General features: G+C 50.8%; 6 protein-coding genes across 6 annotated transcripts; 1 reads left to right on the top strand and 5 right to left on the bottom strand.

Moving 5' to 3' along the window:
- Window positions 1–3,013: 3,013 nt before the first annotated feature.
- T069G_08589 (fungal specific transcription factor domain-containing protein) lies at window positions 3,014–5,500 on the top strand (the record flags this gene model as incomplete). The annotated part of the gene is made up of 1 exon (XM_056175799.1): window positions 3,014–5,500. The coding sequence occupies one exon, from the start codon at window positions 3,014–3,016 to the stop codon at window positions 5,498–5,500; it is 2,487 nt and encodes an 828-aa protein (XP_056026748.1).
- A 763-nt stretch (window positions 5,501–6,263) lies between these two features.
- Window positions 6,264–9,500, bottom strand: T069G_08588 (meiosis protein SPO22/ZIP4 like domain-containing protein; the record flags this gene model as incomplete). The annotated part of the gene is made up of 7 exons (XM_056175798.1): window positions 6,264–6,479; window positions 6,553–6,728; window positions 6,795–7,361; window positions 7,414–7,981; window positions 8,041–8,781; window positions 8,840–9,372; window positions 9,443–9,500. 7 exons carry the CDS (start codon window positions 9,498–9,500, stop codon window positions 6,264–6,266), a joined length of 2,859 nt encoding a protein of 952 aa, XP_056026747.1.
- Window positions 9,501–10,378: 878 nt separating this feature from the next.
- On the bottom strand, window positions 10,379–12,836 carry T069G_08587 (fungal zn(2)-Cys(6) binuclear cluster domain-containing protein; the record flags this gene model as incomplete). Its single annotated transcript, XM_056175797.1, has 7 exons — window positions 10,379–10,430; window positions 10,513–10,709; window positions 10,781–11,526; window positions 11,659–11,998; window positions 12,132–12,149; window positions 12,343–12,365; window positions 12,629–12,836. The coding sequence occupies 7 exons, from the start codon at window positions 12,834–12,836 to the stop codon at window positions 10,379–10,381; spliced, it is 1,584 nt and encodes a 527-aa protein (XP_056026746.1).
- A 1,919-nt stretch (window positions 12,837–14,755) lies between these two features.
- T069G_08586 (molybdopterin-binding domain of aldehyde dehydrogenase domain-containing protein) lies at window positions 14,756–19,005 on the bottom strand (the record flags this gene model as incomplete). Its single annotated transcript, XM_056175796.1, has 3 exons — window positions 14,756–16,478; window positions 16,541–18,736; window positions 18,821–19,005. The coding sequence occupies 3 exons, from the start codon at window positions 19,003–19,005 to the stop codon at window positions 14,756–14,758; spliced, it is 4,104 nt and encodes a 1,367-aa protein (XP_056026745.1).
- A 1,466-nt stretch (window positions 19,006–20,471) lies between these two features.
- On the bottom strand, window positions 20,472–22,102 carry T069G_08585 (aminotransferase class I and II domain-containing protein; the record flags this gene model as incomplete). The annotated part of the gene is made up of 6 exons (XM_056175795.1): window positions 20,472–20,965; window positions 21,027–21,242; window positions 21,302–21,471; window positions 21,537–21,609; window positions 21,670–21,929; window positions 22,041–22,102. 6 exons carry the CDS (start codon window positions 22,100–22,102, stop codon window positions 20,472–20,474), a joined length of 1,275 nt encoding a protein of 424 aa, XP_056026744.1.
- Window positions 22,103–22,916: 814 nt separating this feature from the next.
- On the bottom strand, window positions 22,917–24,111 carry T069G_08584 (protein kinase domain-containing protein; the record flags this gene model as incomplete). Its single annotated transcript, XM_056175794.1, has 2 exons — window positions 22,917–23,660; window positions 23,758–24,111. The coding sequence occupies 2 exons, from the start codon at window positions 24,109–24,111 to the stop codon at window positions 22,917–22,919; spliced, it is 1,098 nt and encodes a 365-aa protein (XP_056026743.1).
- Window positions 24,112–24,386: the final 275 nt, after the last annotated feature.

Raw genomic sequence — 24,386 nt, 5'->3', positions numbered from 1 at the left:
CACGTTTGAACCAACCACCATCTGCATGCACACGCATAAGCTTTAGGGCTTGGTACGAGTACCTACTGTCTGCTCTTATTCGAGACGCTCTGCCTGCTTCAAGGGCAGCATGCAGGGTTGTCTTATTCGGACAGCGTCATTCCATCTCTCTTCTGGTCTGCTTCCTACTGCTACTCTATCGCTCCCGTCAGGATCACAGCCGGCGTTTCGGGGAACGTCCTCGAACTGGTCAAGTCCCTGGAGTCGCCCACCATCTGTTGGCGGCAACTACTGGAGTGCCAGTGTAGTGGTGACCTGGTCGCTTCTGACGCCACGCGCCTGATCGCTAGAGCCAGTAGTAGGGCAAATGCAAGCCTAATTTCATGCGAGGACCCCGACTTTTGTCTTCTTTCTGAAGGTGAGTTCTTCAAGCTAGCATAGAGCCACACAGTGCGCTATTCCATCCGTTTTTAACCAGGCGAGGGATGGTTTAACTGTGGATTCAACTCTCGCCCCGGCTCGAGCCACGACAGGGGGATCCTCCGTTCTTGTCGGAAGTGTTTGTTCAAAGTTCGGATTGTGTGTAAGAGCGAATGCCTCACAACCACGGCGGAAGAATCCGTACTACTTTGCGGGGTTGCCACTAACAGTATCTCCCACTCGTCATGCGGGCACACCAGAGTCGTCTTGTACAATACCAATGTTCCAGAACATTGAAGTTGAGAGACGCCAAAGGTTGACTAGAGAGTTTTGTTCCACATCCGCCACACTGAAATGACGGCACCGTCGACACCAAGGCAGAAAATAAGCTGGAGTATGAATCGCGGCAATTTAACGGGGACCACCATGTACGAGCACTGCTCGCTCGCGCTGGCCCCCAAGTTTACGGCTAGTATTGCGATTGCTGTCTGAGTGGTACGAGCATTTTTATCAGATTTTCCTGGAGGGGACCTCGGGCCACGCGGCATGCAAGCGACATGATTGTCCGCCGAGCAAGCATCTGGACAGCGTCCAAGCAAACGCGTGTGGATATGCGGTGTGCCCCGTACCAGGCACAGAACAGTAACCAGATATCTCACTAGTGCGGCCATGTTCCCCAAGAGCAAATCTTCTCTGGAGACTAGGGTGGCCAGTCGGCATCGAGAAGAAAAAAATGGCTAAAAAGCTTACCACCCCCTGTCTACGGAGCACTGGTGCACATCATGTCCCGAAATAGGCGGCTTCGGCCCCAGAGGGAGCCACATGCCGTGTGAAGCTTGGCGGAAATGGTGGGTGGATGGTCTTAACACGCCTCTTTTCGCTCTGCATCTTTCTTAGAGAGGTATGTACAAGGCCTGCTGTCGATGAGACGCGAGGGTATCCTTACCATGGTTTTATGGTTCGTTAATTTCACCTAGAATCTGTCGTATAGATTACAATATTGCCATCTGCATGCCCAGTCGTCTGTCGGATCGGACTCGCCGTTTGTCAACCATCCCAAGTGGCTCGTTGTGCTCGTACAAACTTGTTGTTCGCCTATTGCCGCCTTGGGTGGCGGGGGTTCAGGGTGGCCTTGACGTTTCAAGGTATGCCTGGAGATTGCAAACAGAGCTATCTCTCCAGTTTCTATTAGTAGTTTGATTTCTTCTCCTGCTGCGGATCTTCACCGAGAACATGATTCGAATTCCTGCTCAAGAGAGGGCCTAGGTCGACTCTTGTTCCTGGGACCGGAGGACAGGACAACGATGGATGGCTACACTAATTCTGAGTCACCAACTGCACAGCCAGAAAAGAAACGAAGAATAGCAATGCTCAAAGAGAGGCCGGGCAGGGAACGGCAAGTCAGTGTACAAGTGCTCGTATGTGGTGGTTCGCGGCGCGGCATGACATATGACCAGAGAGACCCGGTAGCAGGCCCGATTGATCACGACCGGGGTGCTGCCGTCCCTGGAGTCAATGCGATGCTCCATGGCTAGTCGAGCAGCCCAGCTGGAGCTCGAAACACCTTAGCGGGCTTTGGCTGATCTCGACTGCCCTAGCCGGTCAATTTCTAAAGGGTGTGGCCTTACCAGCCCCACGTCTGCCAATCCAGATATATTTCCGAATCTGCTTTAATGGGCGGAGAGCGACGGCGGATGACGGATGAGCACATTGACTGATACAGACACATGGTTGTTGTACAGTAGAGTAACCCGCTTGGGGCCGATATACCTGCATCAAGTCGCCGCCTCCTTCACACCCCTCCGCCTTGTTTCTACTCGCACTTCCTTCACATACCAGGCCTGCTTTCCCTTCTGCGGCATTGCTTGCATCTCGGCAATCACAGCCACTGTCGCAGTCGCAGACTTAAAATCGCCAGCAGGTCGAACCCAGACTCCAGCGTCCACCGTCATCTTCAGCATCGCGCAAAGCTTGGTCCCGGGCGCTCGGCTCAGTACCGCTTGTTTCACTTGTTCGAGCGCAGACCGCGTAATCGCCATCGTGACCCCAATTGGCACATGCCAGATGCCGGCTTGCGATCCCAGCGACAGCGTCACTAAACGGGAGGGCTGCCGTGGGTTTTCCGAGCTGGAGATTTCAACTGCAGCACCGCAACTGAACTTGGATATAGACTTGCTTTGGTCCCGTATCACGACACGACACGAGACCAGAATCGACCAAGGCGCACTCCTTGTACAGATCTGCTCATAGTGCGAGGCGTCGTTGGCTATTCTCCCCCTCCAAAAAGCACTTGCTTGTTTCTTTACTTAGCCTACCGTTCTTTTCCCTCCACCTCCCCAACTTTCCCATCTCTCTTCCCCCCAATACTCGGCGCAACCGGTAGAGCAGATCCATTGGTTCCAGAAGGAGTCCAAGGCTGGCGTAATACAGATCCTCTCGAACGCGGCACCCCAAGCCGCGAGTCCATCCCGTTAGTGCCGAGACTCCGATCGGTTGGGTCGCTCAACTGCCTAACGCAACACCGATTTAACTCTACGTCGGTGATTCAACAACGACACATCTGTTGACGCTGCAAGCTGGTGATTGGTGTACTCGATCAAAATACACCGAAACCATGGCAGAAACGTCGCACAACCCGTATCCGCGATCTCCCAATCCCTCCACTAGGTCGTACGATTCGTCATCTGTCTCGTCCGCAACGTCGCCTCGGCCTCCTTCGCGGTACCTGGGGAGCATGCTGAATGCGACAGGAAGACCAAACCCGACACCACCTCAGCCCCTTGGTATGCCTACGTTGCCCCCCGTGAACCAAGGCTTTCCGCCTTATACGCCCATGCCACCAACCTCCATCATGGGCCGCGAGTCTGTTGCCTCTACCGACTCCCTGGTAAGCAGTCAAGGCCCTGGTGGCTCCCAACTGTCGGGAACTCCCGGTGCGCAAGGACAAAAGAGGGCCTACCGCCAACGACGCAAAGATCCCAGCTGCGACGCATGCCGGGAGAGGAAAGTCAAGTGCGATGCGACGGAGACGACTAGCTGTTCCGAATGCTCCAGCCGCAACGTCAAATGCCAGTTCACCAAGGAAACCAATCGAAGGATGTCTTCCATCAAGCAGGTGCAAGATCTGGAGAAGCAGATTGAAAAGGTCAAGCGGGACAACAACAACTTACGCCGAATGTTGCAGGAGAGAGATGGCTCTATGGACATTGACGTCGAATCTAGAGAGCGATCATCCTCTCAGTTACCGCCCCCCATCGAGTCCGAGAGCAGGCCGCGCAAGAGACCGCAGCCAGTTCCCGACCTCGCTCTGGCAAGGACGAACCTACGAACTTTTTCAAAGGGCATTTGGAAACCTCCAGCGCAGCACCGACTACCAGCGCCGGCCCCCTTTGATGCACCCGTGCCTGAGTTGCCTCCCCGTCAGGTGGCAGAACAGCTGCTAACCACCTACTACGCTTCCGCGCACACAATGTTTCCCATCATTCATTTACCAACATTTAAAGCCTTGGTTGACGACTTGTACCGAGCAACTCCGCCTCGCATACCGCCTGGGTTCTTGTGCCTATTCTTTGCTGTTTTAGCAACTGGTAGCTTGTTTACCGCCGAAGTTGCTGCAACAGCCGCCACCTATTTCCGACCATCCGAGCTGTTAGAGTCGGCGCGGAAAGCCATGGACCCTTGGTGTAACCATCACACTCTCGACGACGCAAGAGCTCTTATCCTCATTACCATCTGCCTGAACGAGATGAATCTGAAATCAGCAGCGTGGAGCTTCTTGGGCAATGCAGTGCGTGTTGGGCAAGACCTTGGCCTCTACCTAGATACGGAAACATGGCCCGTGGTGGAAGGTGAGATGCGCCGCAGGACGTGGTGGGCAATTTATATCCTCGACAGGGTCATGGCCACCGAGATGGGCCATCCGTTTCTTATTGACGATGCCGACTGCAGCGTTGCTCTGCCCGCCGCTGTGGATGACCAATACATTGAAGATGATGGCATGAGAGTCCCCAGTGGAGCTGAGCCGTTGACTCACTCTCTCTTGGCTGTTATTCACGTCGTCAGGTCCTACACTTCGATTGTGAAGGCAACAGAATCTCCCGCGATACCGCCTACGCAGCTTGCCGGCTTCGACGCTCATTTCAAAAAATGCCTGAACACATTCCCTCCAGCTTGTGATCCTGTGAGCACCGTGGCTTTGGCACCTCACTTCCTGGCGCCTCTCACTTATTTATTCCATGCGCGGCTAATTCTTCACCGCCATAATATAAACCCCAGCTGTGATGTTGATAACCGCCTCGCAGCCATTGAGAGCTGTATGCACATTGGTATAGAGACGGCATCGTTACTTAACAGAACAAGCTCTCCAGCAGATGGAGCCACCTCTCTTTTGACAGCTCATATCTTCCGCTGTGCCTTATTCCTGCTCCTAACAGGATGTTTGGATCACGCCATTACCTGTATTCGAGCTCTAGCAGCAATTGACGCGCGGCGCGATGTAGCTACTGCTTGCGGGAGATACCTTTCCTTTTTTACATCCACCTTGAGTGTGAAGCGGGCTGAATATTCAAGTCGCATAGCTCGAACAACTTCGCCTCATGCTTTTTCCAGTGCGCGATCGCCTGTGGACCCTTCCACCCTTTTGGTTTCATTGGCTAGAGATGAGGAGCTTTTGGCTTACGTCTCATCCGACCTCCATGCTTCACCATCAAGATCTTGGGTCTGGACCGAGGGATATGATCGTGATTACCTCCCTCCCAAGCCAGATGCTGCTGCTCCATCCGGCGGGCTTGGACACGCACTTTTCAGCTCAGCAATGAGAACTGGCCTCAGTGAAGAGGAGCGCAGGGAGTGGGGTGGATGGACTCAACTAGAGACGGCAGTTCGAGGGCTGGGATCGACTCATGCGATGAGCAGCAACTGGACAACCCTCCCTCCGCCTCAGGTCAAGAGAGAATCTCCAACTCCTGGCATCCCTAGCATTCAGCGGCTCTCAGAGGCCCCTCGGTACACGGCCGAAGTTCCAAAATATGGCAACGAACCATCGAGACCCGCTGCTAGCCCCGCTGGTAGAGATAGATTGAGCATTGCGAACATTATATGATGACGACGACCATGACGACGAGGATAGAGATTTTTTGGGAACTCGGAAATGATACACGAAATCTGGGGTGACTCAATGGTCGCTTTCTTTCTTTCTTTTTTTTTTTTTACTTTTTTTCTCAGTTCCCCTTCTCTGTTGTTGTAATCTCTGATGTTGGGTAATAAGGGGAGCATGACGGCTCGCTTTTTGGACCTTGGATTGTTCTCATCGTTTGGAATAGGAAAAAAGTGGTCGAATAACGGCATTTGATACCAAGCACTCTTACACATACCCATGGAACTAGCGATTTGTTTTTATTTATTTATGTTTTGCTTTTTTTTTTTGTTGTACACGGATTAGCCGGTGAAGACTTATATACCAAATTTCCTTCAAATGTCCTTTTTTTTCTTTCCCCATTTTCTTTTATACATGAGTCTTTTAACGCTGTCAAATACGGACGCAAGAGTAGGAGATACCACCTGAGCCTTTTTTTTTTTGCTTTTCTTTTTCTACCTCCACCCCTTGATTTTCTTGGGGTCGTCTGTCTTTGTTACCTTTCCTCACTCTCTCCATTTTATGATGTCACATTTGCCTGAAAGAACGCAAACGATATAATAGTTTACATAGCATCGACGTTTGTGTTCGATAGCAGAGATAATTCCAACTCTACTTATGCCTCCATCCCATTGCCCACAATGCCATGTCTTACAATGGTCTTCAACTATTAGAGTAACATCTGTCCGTAGATGAAAAGGGGGTTGGGGGGTAATCTCGCCGTGTCTCCTCACCTTGGCCCTCCATCAAATTGCAACTTTGCAAATTTCTCCTGCAGTGTATCCCGCAACAACCCCCCGTCATCAATATACTCGGCCAAATGCATGGCTTTGAGTGCCCAGCGGTGACAAGGCTCTTCCTCCCCACGAGCATAATAGTCGATGGCGTGGTTGAAACTCGTGGCAACGAGCCACTCCAATTCCGCAGACGGCAGCTGATTTCCCGTCTGTCAAACAACGTTAGTTATATGCTACTCATTTATGATGCATATTTCATAAAAAGTGAAAACACGGGCTTACTTCCTTTCCCTCGCGGGCTATTTGTATAGCTTGATCCACAAGCTGAAGAGCCGCGGTATCGTCCAGCCCCAGAATCGCTTGAAACATACACCGAATGTATTTTGCAAGTTTTTCGTAGTCAAACTCCTCCAGCTCAAAAATCTCATTAATGATGAGACGCATGGCTGAAAACAATGCTGGACCTCGAAATGTTAGCGTCATCTCTAATAAAGGGGCTAAACAGACAGCCATATATCCCTGACCTTTCCCCGGAGCTTTGCTTCTTAGCACACAGTCTCCCATTGCCTTGTACATTACCTCGTCACGGCACGGCTTTGCCTTGCGGACAATCTCGTTCAAGCCATCCCAATCTCTGAGCACGACGGCGGCCTCAAAGTCGAAAACAAACAGTGTTGATAGTTTTGCATTCAAATCTGCCGCGGTACTTTCATCCATTATTTCATCCGTATCAGTCTCTAATATTGCATAGAATTTGTCCATGTGATGTCTAACTTGGAGGTAATACTGCAACTGCTCTTCCACTCTATCCTCTTTCCTTGCCAGCGAGACTAATGCTGCAGCAATGACAAAGTGGCAGCGCAAGTCCATCATGGCTATATCAGTGGCCTCAGATGAAGGCAGATCTTTAGGGTAACAAGTCGAAAAGGCTAGACATGTTGTAAATATCCGGATGATGTGAAGGAGCTCCCATGTATCGCATTTTGCAACACCCATATTGTATGCATTTTTTCGGAACCAGTGTAACTCGGGTATTGTAAAGACTGTGTTTCCCTCGCCATCTTTTGGATGCTGGTTCGCCTGCTCGGCAGCTACGTCAATGACATTAGCAATCATCTGGTGGAGCTCGTCGGATTTGAATACCTTTCTCGAATATATGGCATAAATCTTCGGCGTACGCGATGCTTTGAGGACCTGCCTCATTCTCGCTGCCCTTTTCTTCAATCAAATGGATGAGACGAATCGAGCAGCGCAGTATTGACGTTAGATTGCTTGGAGTTTCTTGGTCAGTCGTCCAACTCTCGGTGATGGCCTGTAGGGCTGTCAGAGTACACAGTTTGTCACCCGCTTGTTGTGCTTCTCTAATACAGGCGTACAGCACGTCACGACCTTGTGGACTGTCTGAAAGTCTACTGAGGTGCCTGATGCTCTCGGAGCCAAGCTCATGGTCCCAGTCAATGAGAGATACTTTGAACGCCAAATATCTAGTTAGAATGTGGTTTTTAGAGTTCTCTGACATGGAGTGTAAAATCTGTCGCGCCTTTTCGGTATCGTTGCTTCGCAGAGCACAAATGACACGTTTTCTGCTGAATTTGCCAAGATTGGCCTCGCCACTGCTCATGAATATTCGGTGCAGGGCAATTGAGCACCATGCTTCTGCAGCTTCATAGTTTTCGTTAAAAAGTATAGAATCTAATTTGCTCCATATGACCTTCTGTCCAATTAGTACAAGCATATGAACTTGATGCGGAAGTGCTGCGGTCAACTTACTGAATGTGCTGCGCCAGCAATATCACACTCCAACGGCTCAGAAAGAGCATCACTCACTTTGTCTAAGAGTTTTTGAAGATCTACCAAAGCTTCAATAGAATTTGTTTCATCAACGGTGCTCATCCAGACCCTCCTGACAACAGTTTTTCCTATCCATTCGCTGTTTTTTGAAGATATGATGTGTTGTAGCAAAAGTTCATCCAATAGCCCGCGGGCCAACCGATGGTTCTTTTCTCTCAGAGATTTGATGTGATGCAAAAGAAAGTAAAAAGAAGCATCGGAATAGTCGAATGATCGAACCATCCGATGCAGAATACTAGAATAGGCGTCGATATCGAAAATTTCCCCAGGAGCTTTCTGCAAAAGTTCAAGGCGCCAGTGCAATACAATGGGCTTGTCTCCAATCTCAGACTCGATGTATTCGATCAAACTGTTGGCCTCCTGAACACACTCTGGGGAGCCAATATCAAGGAGTCCCCAGACAAGGCCTTGGCATATGGCTAATCGCAATTCCAGCCCCTTACTTGAGAGCTGATCCAGTGCCTGATGGTTGATAATATCGTACGCGCGTTTCAGCCACTTGACCGCCATACTGTGATCTCCTTTCGAGGCAAGATCAAAACCAATATGTTGTAAAGTATCGGCTATTATCTCAGCAGACCTTGGGTCCAGCGTTGGTCGAATGGCATCTATCTTGCCAAACATGTGCTCCGCAACGTCAAGCCTATCCTCTTTCCATGACTCTCCAACTTGTCAGAACATTGAGGTTCGTCAAGCTACTCCATGGGCGAGTACTCACCAGAGCTGTTCTCATCGCCAAGTATTCTGCGTCAAGTTTCGTCCGCTCACTCTGCTCCCGAACGTCCGAAGCGTCAAGCGGTGCCGCTTTAAGCCTTTCTATCAGTTCCGCAGTTTTCTGAAGCGCCAATCTAGCTGAATCCAAGTCGGAGTCTTCCACGCAATGCTTGCCGAGCGTCAATGACAGACTCATCAAGTAGGCAACCTCTGCCCCCGTATCCTCCTTGGCTCTGCCCGCACTTCTACCCAGCTCCAGCATAGAAAAGGCAAGCGACCTTGCTTTAAGGAGCAACTTGGCTTTATCCATGGAATCAGATGTATCTCGTTCTCTCTTCAATCTCACACAGAGATTCCACAAATCTCGTCCATGTCGTTCAACATCCTTGGCTAATTTCGGCGGCAAGGGGCCCGTCAAGCCCGATGGCGCTGCGTTGTGAATCAGCTGAACATGGTGGCTAGTATCCGCGAGGAGAAGGTCGATGTTTTCCTTATCAAGAGAGTCCGAAAGCTTGGATTGAAGCGCGGCAGCGAATTCTGCATACCCAGAACCCTTAGAAATCACGCAGAGCCATTTTGAGGACAACCAAGAGGATGAGTTGCTTACCGACAAATGAGCGAGCCTTTCTAATCCTGCCGGCGGAAGCAAGATCATCAGGCGCCATGTTGACACGATCGACTAGAGAAAAGCTGATGGGAACCTGAAGATGAAAGGCGCAGTTGTAGAGGCACGAGTGAGGTGCAATATCGAGAAAACGGCAATCTTGAGCAATGATACCACGAATTTGAAAAAAAAAAAAAAAAAAAAAAAAAAAATGGAAAAGAAAGGGAGAGAGAAGGGCATTCTTATTTTGTCAGGGCTTCGGTAGAGCCATCCGCACCTGCCTCATCACACACGTAGGTATCTCAGTAGAGGTACCAAGTTGCCTTCACCCAAGTGCTAGGAAGTACCTGAGTATCTCAGACTTGAAGAATTAACTCGACCAATCTCCAAGACAAATCATCTGTAGGTAGTAGCAATTATCCAACATTACTCGAAAAGACTACCGTATGCCTAAGTAGGTATGTACCTGCCAGCTCTAGCAATAAAAATAAGAAACACACACACACACACACAAAGACAAGAAACCCAACATCAACAACACACCAAACTCTTTCTCCAACAAAACTTGGGAATCTAAACACTCCATGAAGAACAAGAACAAGTAACCAGAGAAGAACGAAGGACTCGAAGGTAAAAGGAATGAAGGGGACACGACAACAGCAATAACCACTGTGTACAATATTTCAGGCAAGACGACGAAAAGGGGAAGCAACTCGACGCAGTTCCAACGCCGTCCGTCATGCCCCATTAACCTTATAATAATAATAATAAGAAAAGACCCATTCCTGATCCAAACTTTTTTGGTTGGTTATATAAAAAACCGATTTTCCGCACCCCGTGCCCAAGTAAGTCTCCTGCATCTTTCCGCCTGAAAAAAACTCACACAAACGATACGCGATTTTTCTTTTTCGTCATTAATCAGATAGGTATAAAGTATCTTCACTGTACAGGAGGGTCGTGTGGTAAAAAGTTGCCAACAATCAACGCAGGCCTGTTGGAAACGTCGAAGTCAGTCTCTCTTGCTGCCACGGAGGGGAAAAGGGTAATGCCATTCAATATGGATAACAACTCACAGCTTATGCTCATCGCGGCGAATTGTAAAGGAGAAGCAACACTTGACAATGGGGTGATCTGACGAATCGCTGGGATTCTTGAGCGAGCACGCCGTCAACAACGTATCGTGCGCTGGGTCAAAGGCAATGGTGCCAAACTCTTCCCAATATCTAACCATCGACTCCTCGGTGAGGATCTCGTGGAGTGCAATCTTGCCCTGTATAGGAAAAGACATATGTTAGCGCGTCATGCATTTACAGACGTGTAAAAGAATGGGAAAATACTAACATCTCGCAGCTGATCCACAGGCACATTGATCAACTCGGCCATTTCCTTATTTCCTCGGAATATCTCCCCTGTTCGCCTCCAGCAACAGGCCGGTACGGCCATACTGGCAAACACCCGGTCGTAGTCCATCAGCTGTTTCTCAAACCACATCTCCACGTATACCAGCTGCATGTCCGTCAACCCTTGTGCCTTTTCTCTAAACTTGGGTCGAAACTGGTTAATGGTCCGCAAAATCTTTTGTTTAGATGTGGACGCGATGTGCCCGTCCAAGTACTTGCCCAGCCGCGCATAGCCCTTGATGTAGTTGAACGGCTTGAGCAGGCCAGCATCGTACTTGGCCTTGAGCACGCGAGACATTCGTTCTTCGGGGTTGTCGTTCCCAGAAGGGTCAGCTGCCTGGAGGTAGTATTCTCGAGTCTTCTCCTTGTCAGATCTAGTCATTGACTTGTTATCAAAATTTGATGGAGGCAGCATGGACCCTGGCACATGGCCCGCTGATACAGAGCCGCCCGTCAATCCATTGCCGCTGCCAAAGCCAGAGAGCATCTCCGACGGACCCCCTGGCCGATTAAAGGCCGAGTTCTGCTGAGCTTCGACGCCACCCTCGTCAAGGATGCTATTGTGCAAAAAGTCGTTGAGCAGGTTAAACTCGTGAGTGACGTCGGCTCCGATCAAGTAGTTGGGGTTATAGGTATTCATATCATGGTAGTTTTGCGCGGTCAACCAAGCGTCCGAGAAGCCGGTAACTACTCTCTCGTTAGCCATCCAGAGCATCATGTCGGTGGCCCGGGGGGGGGGGGGGGGGTACTGGGGTAGTATCGGAGAAAGATCAAGGCGATTTGGGGGGAGGGGTCGAATCTCGTTTTGGAAGAGCTTACATTGATTCGCGTTACCATTGTTATTCAACGCGTTGGCCTGCAGGCCTGACGAAGCGTCGGGTTGCACAAGGGATAATGGGTTGGCTTGTCCAAGCACGCCTCCAGCCCCGATGGCCGAGTTTGCCCTCTGCCTCGCGCCATCGAAGGTCGGGGGAGGGCCCATGGCGCTGGATATGGAGCTGTGGCCTACGTCGGACTGGGACATAGTGTCCGATTCATCTACGGACGCTGTAGATGCAGTTTTGCTGACAACCGTCTTCTTCTTGGGATCTGACTCGCGGGGCTCATCGTGGCAGAGATGGCCAATATTTCGCTTAATGCATCTCGTACATGGACGCTCCTGTCCACGGCATTAGCACGCCCACAATGTAGAGCAAGGGAAGAGGTGGGCAGAGACAAGGAGGGTCTGGACCCATCCGTGAAGCTGCGGCAGAGGAGAAGCAGGATAGATGCCGTGTGGAGGATGTACTTACGAGATCGCATGTCATGTGCTACTCGCGTCAAATTGAATCAGTCAGCCACAAGATCTTGATTTACAAATAAGGGGTGTGGATGATAATGAATCCCAAAGATGTCTTCTTCTGCTTCTTGTTTCTTTCTTTCTTTCATTGTCTTCTCTTCTTTCCCCCTTTTCCTCCAGGCAGCATATGGGACGTCTCATTTTCTAAAGCGGGCCAGACTTACAGATCTGCGACAATACACGCAAGCTGCAACGGTAGAGGGAGAGACACGCAGCTAATCGTTAGTCCATGCTGCATACACACTCGACACTTGCTCTTCCAAGGTCACTGGCCGAATGAATCGAACTGAACAATGGGGGGGATGATGGGGGGTGAAAGGGGAGGGCAGAGGGCATGAACGGGGGCAGCACAACAACTGCACAGCGACCCATTGGTGCCCTCAGCCCTCTCAGTATTTTGGCCCGCAAGAACGGGGAACGGGAGGGAGGGTTCAAGCAAGTTCTGCGTACCATGGTTAACCTTGCGTCTCTTCTTGGGATTCTTGCCAGCGCCACGACCCTCGTGGTCCTTGTCGCGCTCGGCCGCATCGCCTTTGGCCGCCATCTTGCTTCGCTCCACCACCTTGCTTCCCTTGGCATCCATCGCACCCGGCGCCGTGGTGGTGGTGGTGGTGGCAGTGGTAGTGGCCGTAGCACCGGTAGCCTTCCGCTCGCTCATAGCTGTTGTGTACGCTCAATCTTTCTCCCCCCAGTGGTTCCTTCTTTTCCAGTCCCGTTGGTTTTTCTTCCGTCTCTCTCTCTTCTCTCTTCGCTATACTCTCATCTCCCGATTGCTCGGTCTCCCATTGGATCTGTCTGCCTCGGGAAGGGTTACGCAAACGTCCAGATTGCAGATCATCGAACGGGAAAATCGTCCCAGCTTTCCGGCTCGCCTCAGACGCTTCCCGATGGCGCAACTAGCATGCCCGAAGCTGTGCAGCCCTCTTTGGCCCCTCAGCAGGCAAGGCAGGAAGCAAGCTTAAGCGCAAAGGCCGGGTCTCCCCCGTCTCTCTCTCTTTTCGCCCGCGCAAAACGGAAGAGGTCGTGTGAGGGCCAGACAAACCCGCCCGTCTCTGTCCGTGGCCGGATATCGTCTCTGGATCGCTTGGGATGGCGGAAGCAGGGCCGGACGCGGGCTCTGCCAGGCAGGAATGGGATGCAGAGGCAGAGTTTGGCCAGCAAAACAAGAATCGAGTTGAGCACGAGAGCAAAAACGCATCAGCAGGAAGCGCAAGTGCTGCTTTGAGGCACCGGCAAGTTCAGCTGGGTCCTCCCTTTTGGTGGGGACCTGGGCCAGTGGACCGAGCCTTTTCGCCTTGGCGGCCAGCGCTAGCCCGGCCGGTTGGGTACCTGCGCCAGAAGGATTTCAACGGATCAATGGGCTGCTACAGCGGTCGGCAAGGCCTGTAACAGCGCCTGTAACCGTTCTACTGTATAGCGGTACAGGGAAGAGGGGGGCTTAATATCGCCCAACTGCTCATTCGCTGCATTCACACACACACAATCCAAGTATTCGGAATAGCCTCGTTTCTGGCATGTTGGTTCCTGTCACGTCACCCTTTATTCTCCGCATCCTGATTGGGCCCTGTGATTAGACTTTTGACAATAGCTACTGTACACAACCACCTGAAGAAAAGAACAATAACCACACACATAGCAACAAACCGAGAAAAAAGAAGACCAACAGCATTTGCCATCTCATCTCATCTCGTTCGTCTCATCTCATCTTTCACTTCAACCTCCCGAAATATGCACATCCCAATTTACCCTACACCTAAAAAAAGATCGCCGTATTCCGCTGCCCGCTCCCTAAGCCACCGGCCCCGAAAACGGATGCCCATTCGCCCATCCCGAAGCCACATCCCACACATTTCGCACATTGCACATGCAGGACCTCGGGAACTACAGGCTTGAAAACCGGGAAACGCAATTGCATTCCGCCCAAGAAACAACCAGTGACCAATTAAGCCCCAAGAACAGCCAGTGCACGACCAATTACGCCCCAAGAAACAACCAGTGACCAATTGCGCCCCAAGACAACTGTAAAGAACAACATGGAAGACAGAAGCGGCCTCCTCCCCTCCCCCCTGCAACAATCCCGTGTGAAACCGTTGCATCTTCAGCCCTTCTCCCGAAAAAACGCAGCTTTGCCCCTGCTTCCGACCTGAGATGCCGTGGCCAAAATGACCAAGTTTTCGGCTCGGCGGTTAAAACAGGCTGCCGTGACGTGCCTTCTGCCCGGATGGCTTTCGCGCATGTCGGAATATCACGGGATGGAATCTTCTGCGGCGCTAAATGGCATTACCTAATGCCTCTTTATTTTTGTCGAGGCCATGCGGAGGATTACGGAGGGCCCGTTTAGGAACTCACTCATCAGGCATGGGTTCTTGAATTGATATTGATTGATCCAACGCTACAGTACTGTACCTGGAGCATAAGCCTGCTGCAATGATGACATGACATGGAACCAAATGAAATGAAATGACATGACATAGGACCGCAATGTCCCTGAAGTACTAACCGGCTATGCAAGCCAACAACTTAGTAAAGAAATCCTTAACAATAAACCAGTCGTAGATCGTTCAAGCTGCACGAGCTTCATATGGCCACAAAGAAGCCCTTTTCACCCTCCTTGGGGACCACCCGTGCCTTTCTCATGATTTCATCTTCACACATCAACCGGATTCTCTCCGGCGTTGCTGGGCTCTCCAGCCTAAGGAGGCCTTCGCTGTCATCTTTCCCTACCAAAGCTTCGACTCCCGCGTCCTTCCTCGCCGCCTTGAGCGCATGCCGGATGGCGAAGAAGACGGAGCTGCCCATGAAGAGCGGAGGCTCGCCGACACCTCTGCTGCGCTGAATAGTTCGCAGATCTTTCCACTCAACGTCTTTGAGGAGCGTCACGTTGAATTCCTGAGGAATATCGCGGAAGCCTGGAATCTTGTACGCCCCAGGACCACGTGTGAATAGGTTACCAGCCATGGCGCCATTTCGTAGCCACAGAGACTCTTCCATGGTGAAGAGCCCAAAGCCTTGCATGAAAGCACCTTGGATTTGGCCATAGTCGATTGCTGGGTTGATGGACTGGCCGATATCCATCTTGATGTCTGCTCGGAGGCAGGTTGAAGAGCCGGTGAGAACATCGATTTCAACCTCTGCAGCGGCAACTCCCTGGGTGAAGTAAAAGTACATCTTGCCCTTATTCTCGCCCCAGGTGTACCCAATCTCAGGAGTCTTGTAGAACCCCTGGGCGGACAGATTGACGCGATCGAAATAGGCTGCATTGGCCAGCTCCTTCATCGTTGCTTGCGGGCCAAGTTTCTCTCGATAGGGGGCCAGACGCTCGTTGAGCTGTTCACAGGCGTTGAAGATTGCATACCCGTTAAGATCGGAGGACGCAGACGCCGCTGTTGAGGAGGTATTGGCGACTGTGTTGGTGGAAGTCTCTGAAATAAAGACATCATCAAAAGGGACCTTGAGAGCTTGTGCGGCAATCTGGGTCATCTTGGTGTGAAGTCCTTGGCCCATTTCAGTACCTCCATGAGCTACCAAGATAGAGCCATCGTGGTAAATGTGCACCAGCGCTCCCGCCTGGTTGAGGAAGAGAGCCGTGAACGAGATTCCAAACTTGGTGGGAATCAGGGATATTCCCCTCTTGCGCCACTTGTGAGTCTCGTTGAACCGATCGACGGCAGCCTTGCGCTCTTGGAAATTGGACTCTTCCTGCACTTGCTTGTACATAAGCGGAACGTGCCAATCCGTGACGGGCTGGTTGAAGTGCGTCGGCTCAAGGGGTTTGTAAAAGTTGATTTCTCGCAGCTTGTCAATGGGGATACCTAAACGGTCTGCGGCCTCCTCCATACAAGTCTCGATGATGAACATGCCCTGAGGCCCACCAAAGCCACGGAATGCTGTGTTGGAGACGGTGTTGGTTTTGCAAACGCGACCGCGGACGTGTGTGTTGGGAATGCGGTAGCAACCATCGACGTGCGTTACTGCTCGCTCAAGCACCGCTGCGCTGAGATCAAAAGTCCAGCCGGCGTTGTTGAAAATATCGACATCCAGAGCCTGAATCTTTCCGTCCTTGTTGAAGCCAACCTTGTACTTTCCGAGGAACGGATGCCTTTGACCCATGGTGAGCATGTCCTCTTCTCGTGTCAACATGCAGCGGATTGGCCTCTTGGTCTTCTTGGCCGCAAGAGCCACGGCCGAGCTGAGGACGATGGATCGAGTCTCCTTGCCACCAAAGCCACCTCCTAGTCTCTTGACACGGACGACGACTTTGTTTGCGGGTACATTGCAGACACGAGCGGCAAATGTTTGGCTATATTGAGCAAGGTTAGTTGATAAAACTACTGAGGAGGCTGGACATGTGCTATTACTTACGTTTCAGTTGGATTCTGTGTGCTGGCGAAAATCTCCATTGCTCCATCCTCTAGACTGGGAACGACGACGCAGGCGTTGGTTTCGAGGTAAAAGTGCTCCTGACCGCCCATCCGTGCGGTACCTGTAAAGACATAGTCGCAGCCTTTGAAAGCTTCTTCAACGTCTCCAGTCTTGATCTCGCGGAAGCATGGGTGGAAGCTATCTTGCTGGATGGCGTCCTCAATCGTCAGGACTGCTGGTAAATCTTCGTATTCCACTTTGACGGCCCTTGCTGCTTCCTGGGCCTTGGAAGCCGACGTGGCAAGGATCATGGCAATGGCTTGGCCAGCTGTAAGTACTTCACCCTCGGCGAAGAAAAGTTCATCAAAGTTGGGCGGTCCAAATCGATTGGCTGCTTGAGAAGGCATATCAGAACTATCGACATAGTCAACTACACCGGGCATGTCGAGTGCAACGGAATAGTCGATGGATTTGATCTTTGCATGCGCTCTGGTTGATAGCACCCAACACCCGTACAATTCGTTCTTCATAGGAGGGATATCGTCCGTGTACTGGGCCTCACCAGTCGTTTGCTTCAGTGCAGCAACATGAGGGTTCGATTTGCCCGTGACGGCCTGTTCGTATGCGGCTGCCGTGTGAGGATCAGTTCGGCCATAAGAAATGGATCGTTCAATTTCATCAATGGCCTCCTTATCAACGTGCTCGCTTTCCCCATTGAGGATGGTGAGGACGTCGTGGTAGAAGCGGTAGAAGAAGCCAAGGGCCAGCGCTTTTCGGTAAGATGCCATGCCACCGGGGACGCTGAATTGGAGATCAAAGTCTTTTCCGAGCGCACTCATGGTCCCTTCAAGTGTCTCCAGTTCGGCGAGACGCTTCCCAACCAGGTACTCTGCTGCAGTCTTTGCTGACACGGTCATGGCAGCCATGCCGCCATAAATGAGGTTGCAATCTGTTACAACACCGTCGTCATCCAACTTTACCCTCAGTGCCGCGGTAACAATTGCAATGTCGTCGTCTTTTCGTTTCGCCTGCTTATAAGCTCGGTAAAACTCTCCCTTGGCTGCCGTAACGGGAATCCTGAGGGATGCGATGATGGCATCTTGAGCAAGTGCCGTTCTTCGATACCCTGTGAAGAATTGTGATAATGGGATCTCTGTCTCCTGAGTCGCAGACTTGGCCACCAAAACAGCATTGGCACCCCATAAGGCTGGGTTCAAATCAGATATGGGTGAAGCGGTGACCAGATTTCCTGCGGGAGTCCCGACGTTTCTGATCTGCCGTCCAGCAAAATATTTTAGTTGTTTGAGGATTCCTTGGAAGACTTGCGACCTTTCATTGCCATAGCGTTTGATGGCTTCTTCGCAGATGTGCTCGAAATCTGTCAGAGTTACGTTGCCACCAATTTCGAGGTGGTCGTCCTTGAACTCGTACTGCCGCAACTCGGCAATGTCGCCGACATAGACTGACACGGGGTACTGCAGGGCCTTGAACTTGATTTCGATCTGTGTCTCAGTGCTCCCGCCAATAATCTTGGCCTGGGGATGCACACTCTTGATCTGGAGAAGCTGATCTAGGGTGACAGGCCGGAACCACTTCTTTCGCTTATTACCGAAAGCGAGGGGCCGCAGTTCGTGCTTCTTCAGAGCTGGAGGGAAGATGAGCTCCGTATCAGGATTGTATTCGATGAATCCCGGAGGGGTGAATCTTTTGATAGGCTGGTCGTTGTTCATTTTGTCCATGCAACAACCCCCTTCGGGCTTACCATTCCCATTTTCCATACAGCACCCCCCACCACCGTTGGTCTTGGCCTTGCCACACGAGTTCTCCATGCTAAAGGTGTGAGCTGCGTCGAGAATAGACCTGTATCCTGTGCACCGACACAGGTTGCCGTCAAAGGCCTCTTCCATTTCATCCTTGGTTGGGTTGGAGTTATTCCGCAGCAAAGCATACAGACTCATGACAATGCCCGGCGTACAGAAGCCGCACTGGCTTCCATGAGACTTGGCCACCCGTTCTTGTGTGGGATGCGGGTTCTTTGTGTTGCCAATCCCCTCAATGGTAACGACATGTTTGCCATCGAGACTTACAAGAGGTGCCAGACAGGCATTGACACTGGCGTGGTAGATTTGTTTTGTTGTTGGGTTATACTGGCTTACAACAATGGTGCAGGCACCGCACCCACCCTCACCACAGCCGCTGTTGGGTTACCTGTGTCAGCTGGATCGTCCATGATGGCAGGGATATCTCATCAATGTAGGGAAGCAAAAAGGAGTTTCGTACAGTTTGGTTCCAGTCAGGCCAATGCCTCTCAGGTACTCGAGAACTGTGATTTCAGGATCGATGTCGTCGAGCACGACTTTGGTTCCATTGAGATAGAAGCGGATTGTGTCGTCAAACTTGGCAGTCAGAGTCTCTAGCGAATCCAACTGACCGTCCCGTTCGGGAGATATGGCAATGGGAGCCATTGTGTGGCGGATTTAAGGAGGAGGGGCGAATATGAGGACGAATAGTAGAGGTAGGAGGCTATTAGGACATGGCAAAATGAGACGAAAGACTGAGGATGATGATGAGGGCAAGTAGAAAACAAAGATGCAGGATCGATGGATTAATCGATGCAACTCATGCCACAAACACGCTTTGAGATTGATGCTGATGAAAGTGAAACAAGTACAGCATGTATGCCTAATGTTCTACCAAGTGGCGACACGACATTTAAGTTGCTGGGAGAGGCGGTGGTACCTGGTAGTAGGTACCTGACTATCGCCTCCTGTGCGCCTCAGCCCAACGGCGACCCGTACCCGTACTTTCCGCTGCAGTACCCAGTGCCGGTGCATACGCCTACGCGGATACTAGCCTAGTGGGTATAGGATACCTGTATCAATGGGCACGGGGCAAGATAAGAGTTCCAATATGCACTGCTCTGACACCTCGCTGAGCTAAAGGCAAACATGTGCGTGACAGGCATTCCCCAGGACGTGCGAAAAGGGCAAACCGGTGAGATGCTGGAAAGTTTAATGTTTGGCACGTGGCGGAACTCCCAATCCCGTAAAGCCGATGCCAGCCCTGTGTAAGCCATGGGCCTTGTCTATCTGTGCCTTGCTTCAATATGATTGCAGCTGGAAAAGAGTCATCGTTGTCCATCACAAATCCTATGAACTGATTAATTGAGAGTAAGCAGGCATTAAGAGGGTATAATCTGGCGAGTCAAGAAAACTCGATTGACGATATCCTGGGTTCCCGTCTGGCATTACTGTATGTACTCGCACTTTGATACCCATCGACAGTGCGACTTATACGGGGCCGAGACAACTTGTCATGATATCTCTCAATACAAATCAACCCCCCATCATTGGACCTCATCCCCATCAAACCCATACAAACCCACCAAAACCACCTAAAACAGGCAAAAACAAAGGTCCCAAACTGTCCATCATTCCCAGGTGTCAAATTCAACAGATCGCCGTCCCGTTCACCCCTCAATCGAACCCCACCGGGGAAACGCGCTTCGGCCGGCTCCGCTGCTGAGATGCTACTCCACCTATCGGCAAGCTCCACGATAGAAAATGAGATGTAAAAGGCTGCGTAATCTCGACTAATCGCTATGACTATCTTTCGACACGCGACACATGATATGGACGTCGGGATAATTTGTTATCAGCATAGAGTTTGGCTATTTATAAGCTGCGCTTATGGCGTGGCGTTGTAGGTAATCAAGGACAAGGAAGAGCAGTCAAGATGAGGGGGACCTCCAACTAAGCTCGTACTCGTACTCTGTACATACTTGTAATATCGTTCATTGATGTTCCTATGTGGAATGGAAAATCTATTTTATCCAGCATCCCGGGAGTACCCCGCAAAAGCTTTCTCATCTTACATTACCTCAGCCTCGAGTGACGTTGAAATCCTCCCTATTTATCCTTGAAAGCTTAGTTTATTTCATATACTTCTTCAGTCCCCTCAACCTGTTCTTCGCCTCCTCCAATATCGAATCCTCCTTGCAAACCGCAAATCGGAGGTAATCTTCCGCCATGTGCGCATTCTCATCCGTGTAAAACTCAGTCGGCGGGATAGCAGCAACGCCAACCTCCTGGATCAAGAACCACGACAGCTTAAAGTCTCGCGGCCGGCTTGCCACGTGGGGAGGGAAGGGGTAGTCCTCCGGGAGTTGAACCTTGTTCATGTTGACGAGGACAAAGTAGCCGCCTTCGGGCTCCGAGTAAGGGAGGCCAAGCTCGTCCCAGACCTCGTTGAAACGGTCCATCTTGCCCTTCATGTCGCGGATGGCATCGTCCCAGAAACCTTCGGCCTCGGCCTTTTCGAATCCAACGGCGCAGGCTTCCTGTAGAGGCGAGACAGACGAGTAGCAAATTCGTGTATGTGCCGCAGAGACATATTTGATGAGATGCTCCGGGCCCATGAGCCAGCCTAGAAAACTCAGGTCAGCATACAGGAATATTCGTCAATATTCACGACATGGGCTTCTTACCAACACGCCAACCTGTGGCGTAAAAGTTCTTGCCAGCAGAGCCAACCGTGATTGTCAACTGCTCGATTTCAGGAGACAGGGTCGAGATTCTGGTGAAAGGCACGTAGAACAGGCGGTCATACACCTCATCGGAGAGGATAATGATGTTGTTCTTGACGCACAGGTCACCAATCTTTTGCAGTTCGTCTTTGGAGAAGACTTTGCCAACGGGGTTGTCTAAAGCATCATTAGTTCTCAAACTCTCTCGTCTATACATTCATTAGGAGTAGACGTACGAGGGGTGTTGAGGACAATCATCTTTGTCTTGGGAGTAATGGCTCTCTCTAGCTCGTCAAAGTCAATGGTCCAGTCGGCTGCTGAAGAGGTCTTAGTGGCTCCGGTGGCTGGAGGGTGCATGGGCACATAGACAATCTTGCCGCCAGGCATCTCGATGTTGCTAATGTACCTATATTTCCGTGTGAATAACTCATGGCAAGCAAACATTGCCGTGGTGAAACGTATGATACGTACTGGTCGAAGAAGGGCTCAAAGATGATGACCTCGTCACCCGGCTCAATGAAAGCCATGAAGGCACTGAGCATACCTGCCATCACCCACCATTGTTAGGAATTAGACTGCCTCAGCTCAACACGACCCAACTCACCCTCATTGGCCCCCGTCGTAATCGTCACCTCAGTCTCGGGGTTAATCTTCCTCCCCCAAAAGGGCGAATAGGCATCGGCAATGGCCTTCTTTAACCTCGGCCTGCCCTTGGTAGGCGAGTACTGGTTGCAATCAACGCGGTCCAGCGCCTCCTTGGCAGCATCGAGAATGAATTTCGGCGGGTTGTAGCCGAAGAAGCCCTGGCCCATGTTCACAATGGGCTGCTTGGGCGACGCAGCTGCCGCCTCATTGACAATGGTCCTAACCGTGTTCTCATCTCAGCATTTTCGTTGTCCTTTTTTCAACGTTTTCGCTCATCTTACAGCCCATATGCACTTGAAGCTCACTACTCGTACAGTCAAGTCCACTTACCACACATCCTGCTTCTGCCCCGACACTCTGGCCGCAGGTTTTACCTTGAAGCTGCCGCTCATGGCCGAATAAGATCTTATGAGAGCTGCGCTATGCGCCACGGGTCCTTTGCTAGCTGCAAACACGATTCGACTGCGGACGATACCAAGAGAAGACGCTCGCAGAGCAGAAAAAGACATTGAAGAATGGAAAACTCAACACCCGCTTTTTCCCTCTCTTCTTTTCTCAAATGGGTTAAAGTAGCCGGTGATGCAATCGATTAGGCGTGCGAAAAAAAAAAAAAATAGAGAGGATAATGTAGGGAGGGTCACGGATTGGTTCCCCCCTCTCTCGATGTGCCGGCTATAACCACGATAAGCAACAAAAGACGCGGCAATTGGGCCGTGGAAACACGCAAAAAAAGAGGCACGGCTCGGGTATGAAATAGTAATCGATATGCACTCTCACGCCCTTGCAGATCGCGGGATTCCTAAAAGGATTCTCTTTTGTGACGTGAAACGTGGTTGCGACATCGGCTTAAACAATTGCTGAAAACAGCCCGAGTGGATGACTAAGGGATTGCGGGGGTTTAGGCGATGGCGTCAACGCTCGTGGACTTCATTGATCAGTGCTGGTCCAGTTTTGGAGTTTTAGCACATGAAACGAAGCCATCTCGGGTATAATTTTTTATCTATTCCAATCTATTTCCTAGTTTAGGTCGCTATATGAATATGGATTGCTCCCTATTCATTTAATATCAAGTAAAACAAAACTTCCAAGTATAACGCTGTGACGATACAGCCCAATAGCTCTCATCTCAAACAAATCAACTAGCAACCAATATTCTTCCCAGTGTATTCCATCATAAAGTCATCATACATCAGACTCGAGTCCCTTTCACCAAAAAGAAATAGGCTTGAACCCCTCAGGCGACTGAATACCCAGTCCCTCTGTGCCCTTGCCCTTAGACTCCTCTCCATCTTTATCCAACTGCTCCAAAAGCTTCATGGCCTCCTGACTGCACTCCGCCGCCGTAATACGCCCCTTAGACGCAAGAACCAGCATCCGTCCGGCAAGTTTCACAAGTCCGTCTTCTGGATTAAGTGCCAGGAGGTCTCGTGCTTGTTTGCCACAACATCCAGTATGTTTGTACACGTCGTCGTATATCTTCCTCTTATGTGTGACTCGCATCTCCGGCTGTTGCGCCATCATGCTAAGCAAGGTGATTCCGAGAGCCCAAATATCGTCATCCTTGCCATCGTGGCGGACGTGCTTCGCCATCTCCGGAGACCAGAATTTGTATGTTCCAGTCTGGGTGCGAATGTCCTTGTCGCCATATATTTCGGTGCCACAGACTTGGCAGTCTGCGCAGTCGGCTAGAACAACTTCGATGGGGTTTAATTTGCGGATGAGGATGTTTCGTGGCTTGACATCCGAGTGGTAATAGTTCTGTTCATGAATAAAGGCAAGCGCATCCCCTATTTGGCTCATAACGAGGAGGATATCTCTCTTGCCCATGCCGCCAGGAACGTGATAGATATGCTCGCCCAGGTCTCCCTCTGCACAAAGCTCGGTGATGAGGATCTTAGCCCCTCCGGCTTCACCTTGCTGGTGGAGTTCAACAAATTTCAAGATGTGATTCTGAGCGATGGAAAATGAACATGTCAGCTTGGTTCGTTCAAAAAGGGACAGCTTCTGAAATGAACAGGATATTCTCAACGAAAAGTGAACTACTCACATGGCTAAACTTGAGAAGTATCTCAATCTCCTGGTTCAGCTGCTCATCGCAAGACGCCTTGCCAGCAAAAAGCTTGCCGTCCGCAACTCTCTTGACCTTGTGGACGACAGACCAAGCCCCCTGACCCAAGACACTGCCGCGGAGATACTTGTCACAGATGTATATGCCCTTATTGGCATTCGAATGCGCTTCATCTTTCTCATTCCAAGTTCTGTGAGAGAACGCTGAATCCGCCAGTGAGGGCTGCGAGTGCCAAAGTCCCTCGGCAGCGGCAGTATCACCGGAGTAGGTGCCCATAGTGCCATTGGACTTGATGGAAATAGTTTTGCTGGAGTTGGTGGTGGTGGTGGACATTTTGTCCTGCGGGTGTTGGTGCAACAAAGAGAAGATGTTCAGGGTGTGATAGAAATTTGAGGTAGTGTTTGTAGAGTAGTAGTCACGTAGATGTGAGAGCAAATGTGAACACAAATGTCAACAGCGTGTGGTGTTCAGACAAACGCGGTGAGCTGAAGAATATTATCCAAGAACGTGACAGGTTGTGATGGAGAGATGTGTGAAGAAAAGAAAAGAAAACAAACAGAAGACCAGCAGACAGTTCAATTTAAATAGAAACCCAGCGTGAAAGTGTA

The sequence above is a fragment of the Trichoderma breve genome, chromosome 5 (genome assembly GCF_028502605.1).
Source record: "Trichoderma breve strain T069 chromosome 5, whole genome shotgun sequence".
NCBI classification, from domain to species: Eukaryota; Fungi; Ascomycota; class Sordariomycetes; order Hypocreales; family Hypocreaceae; genus Trichoderma; species Trichoderma breve.
Note: the sequence above shows the minus strand (reverse complement) of the source record. Positions and strands in the feature narration are given on the sequence as shown.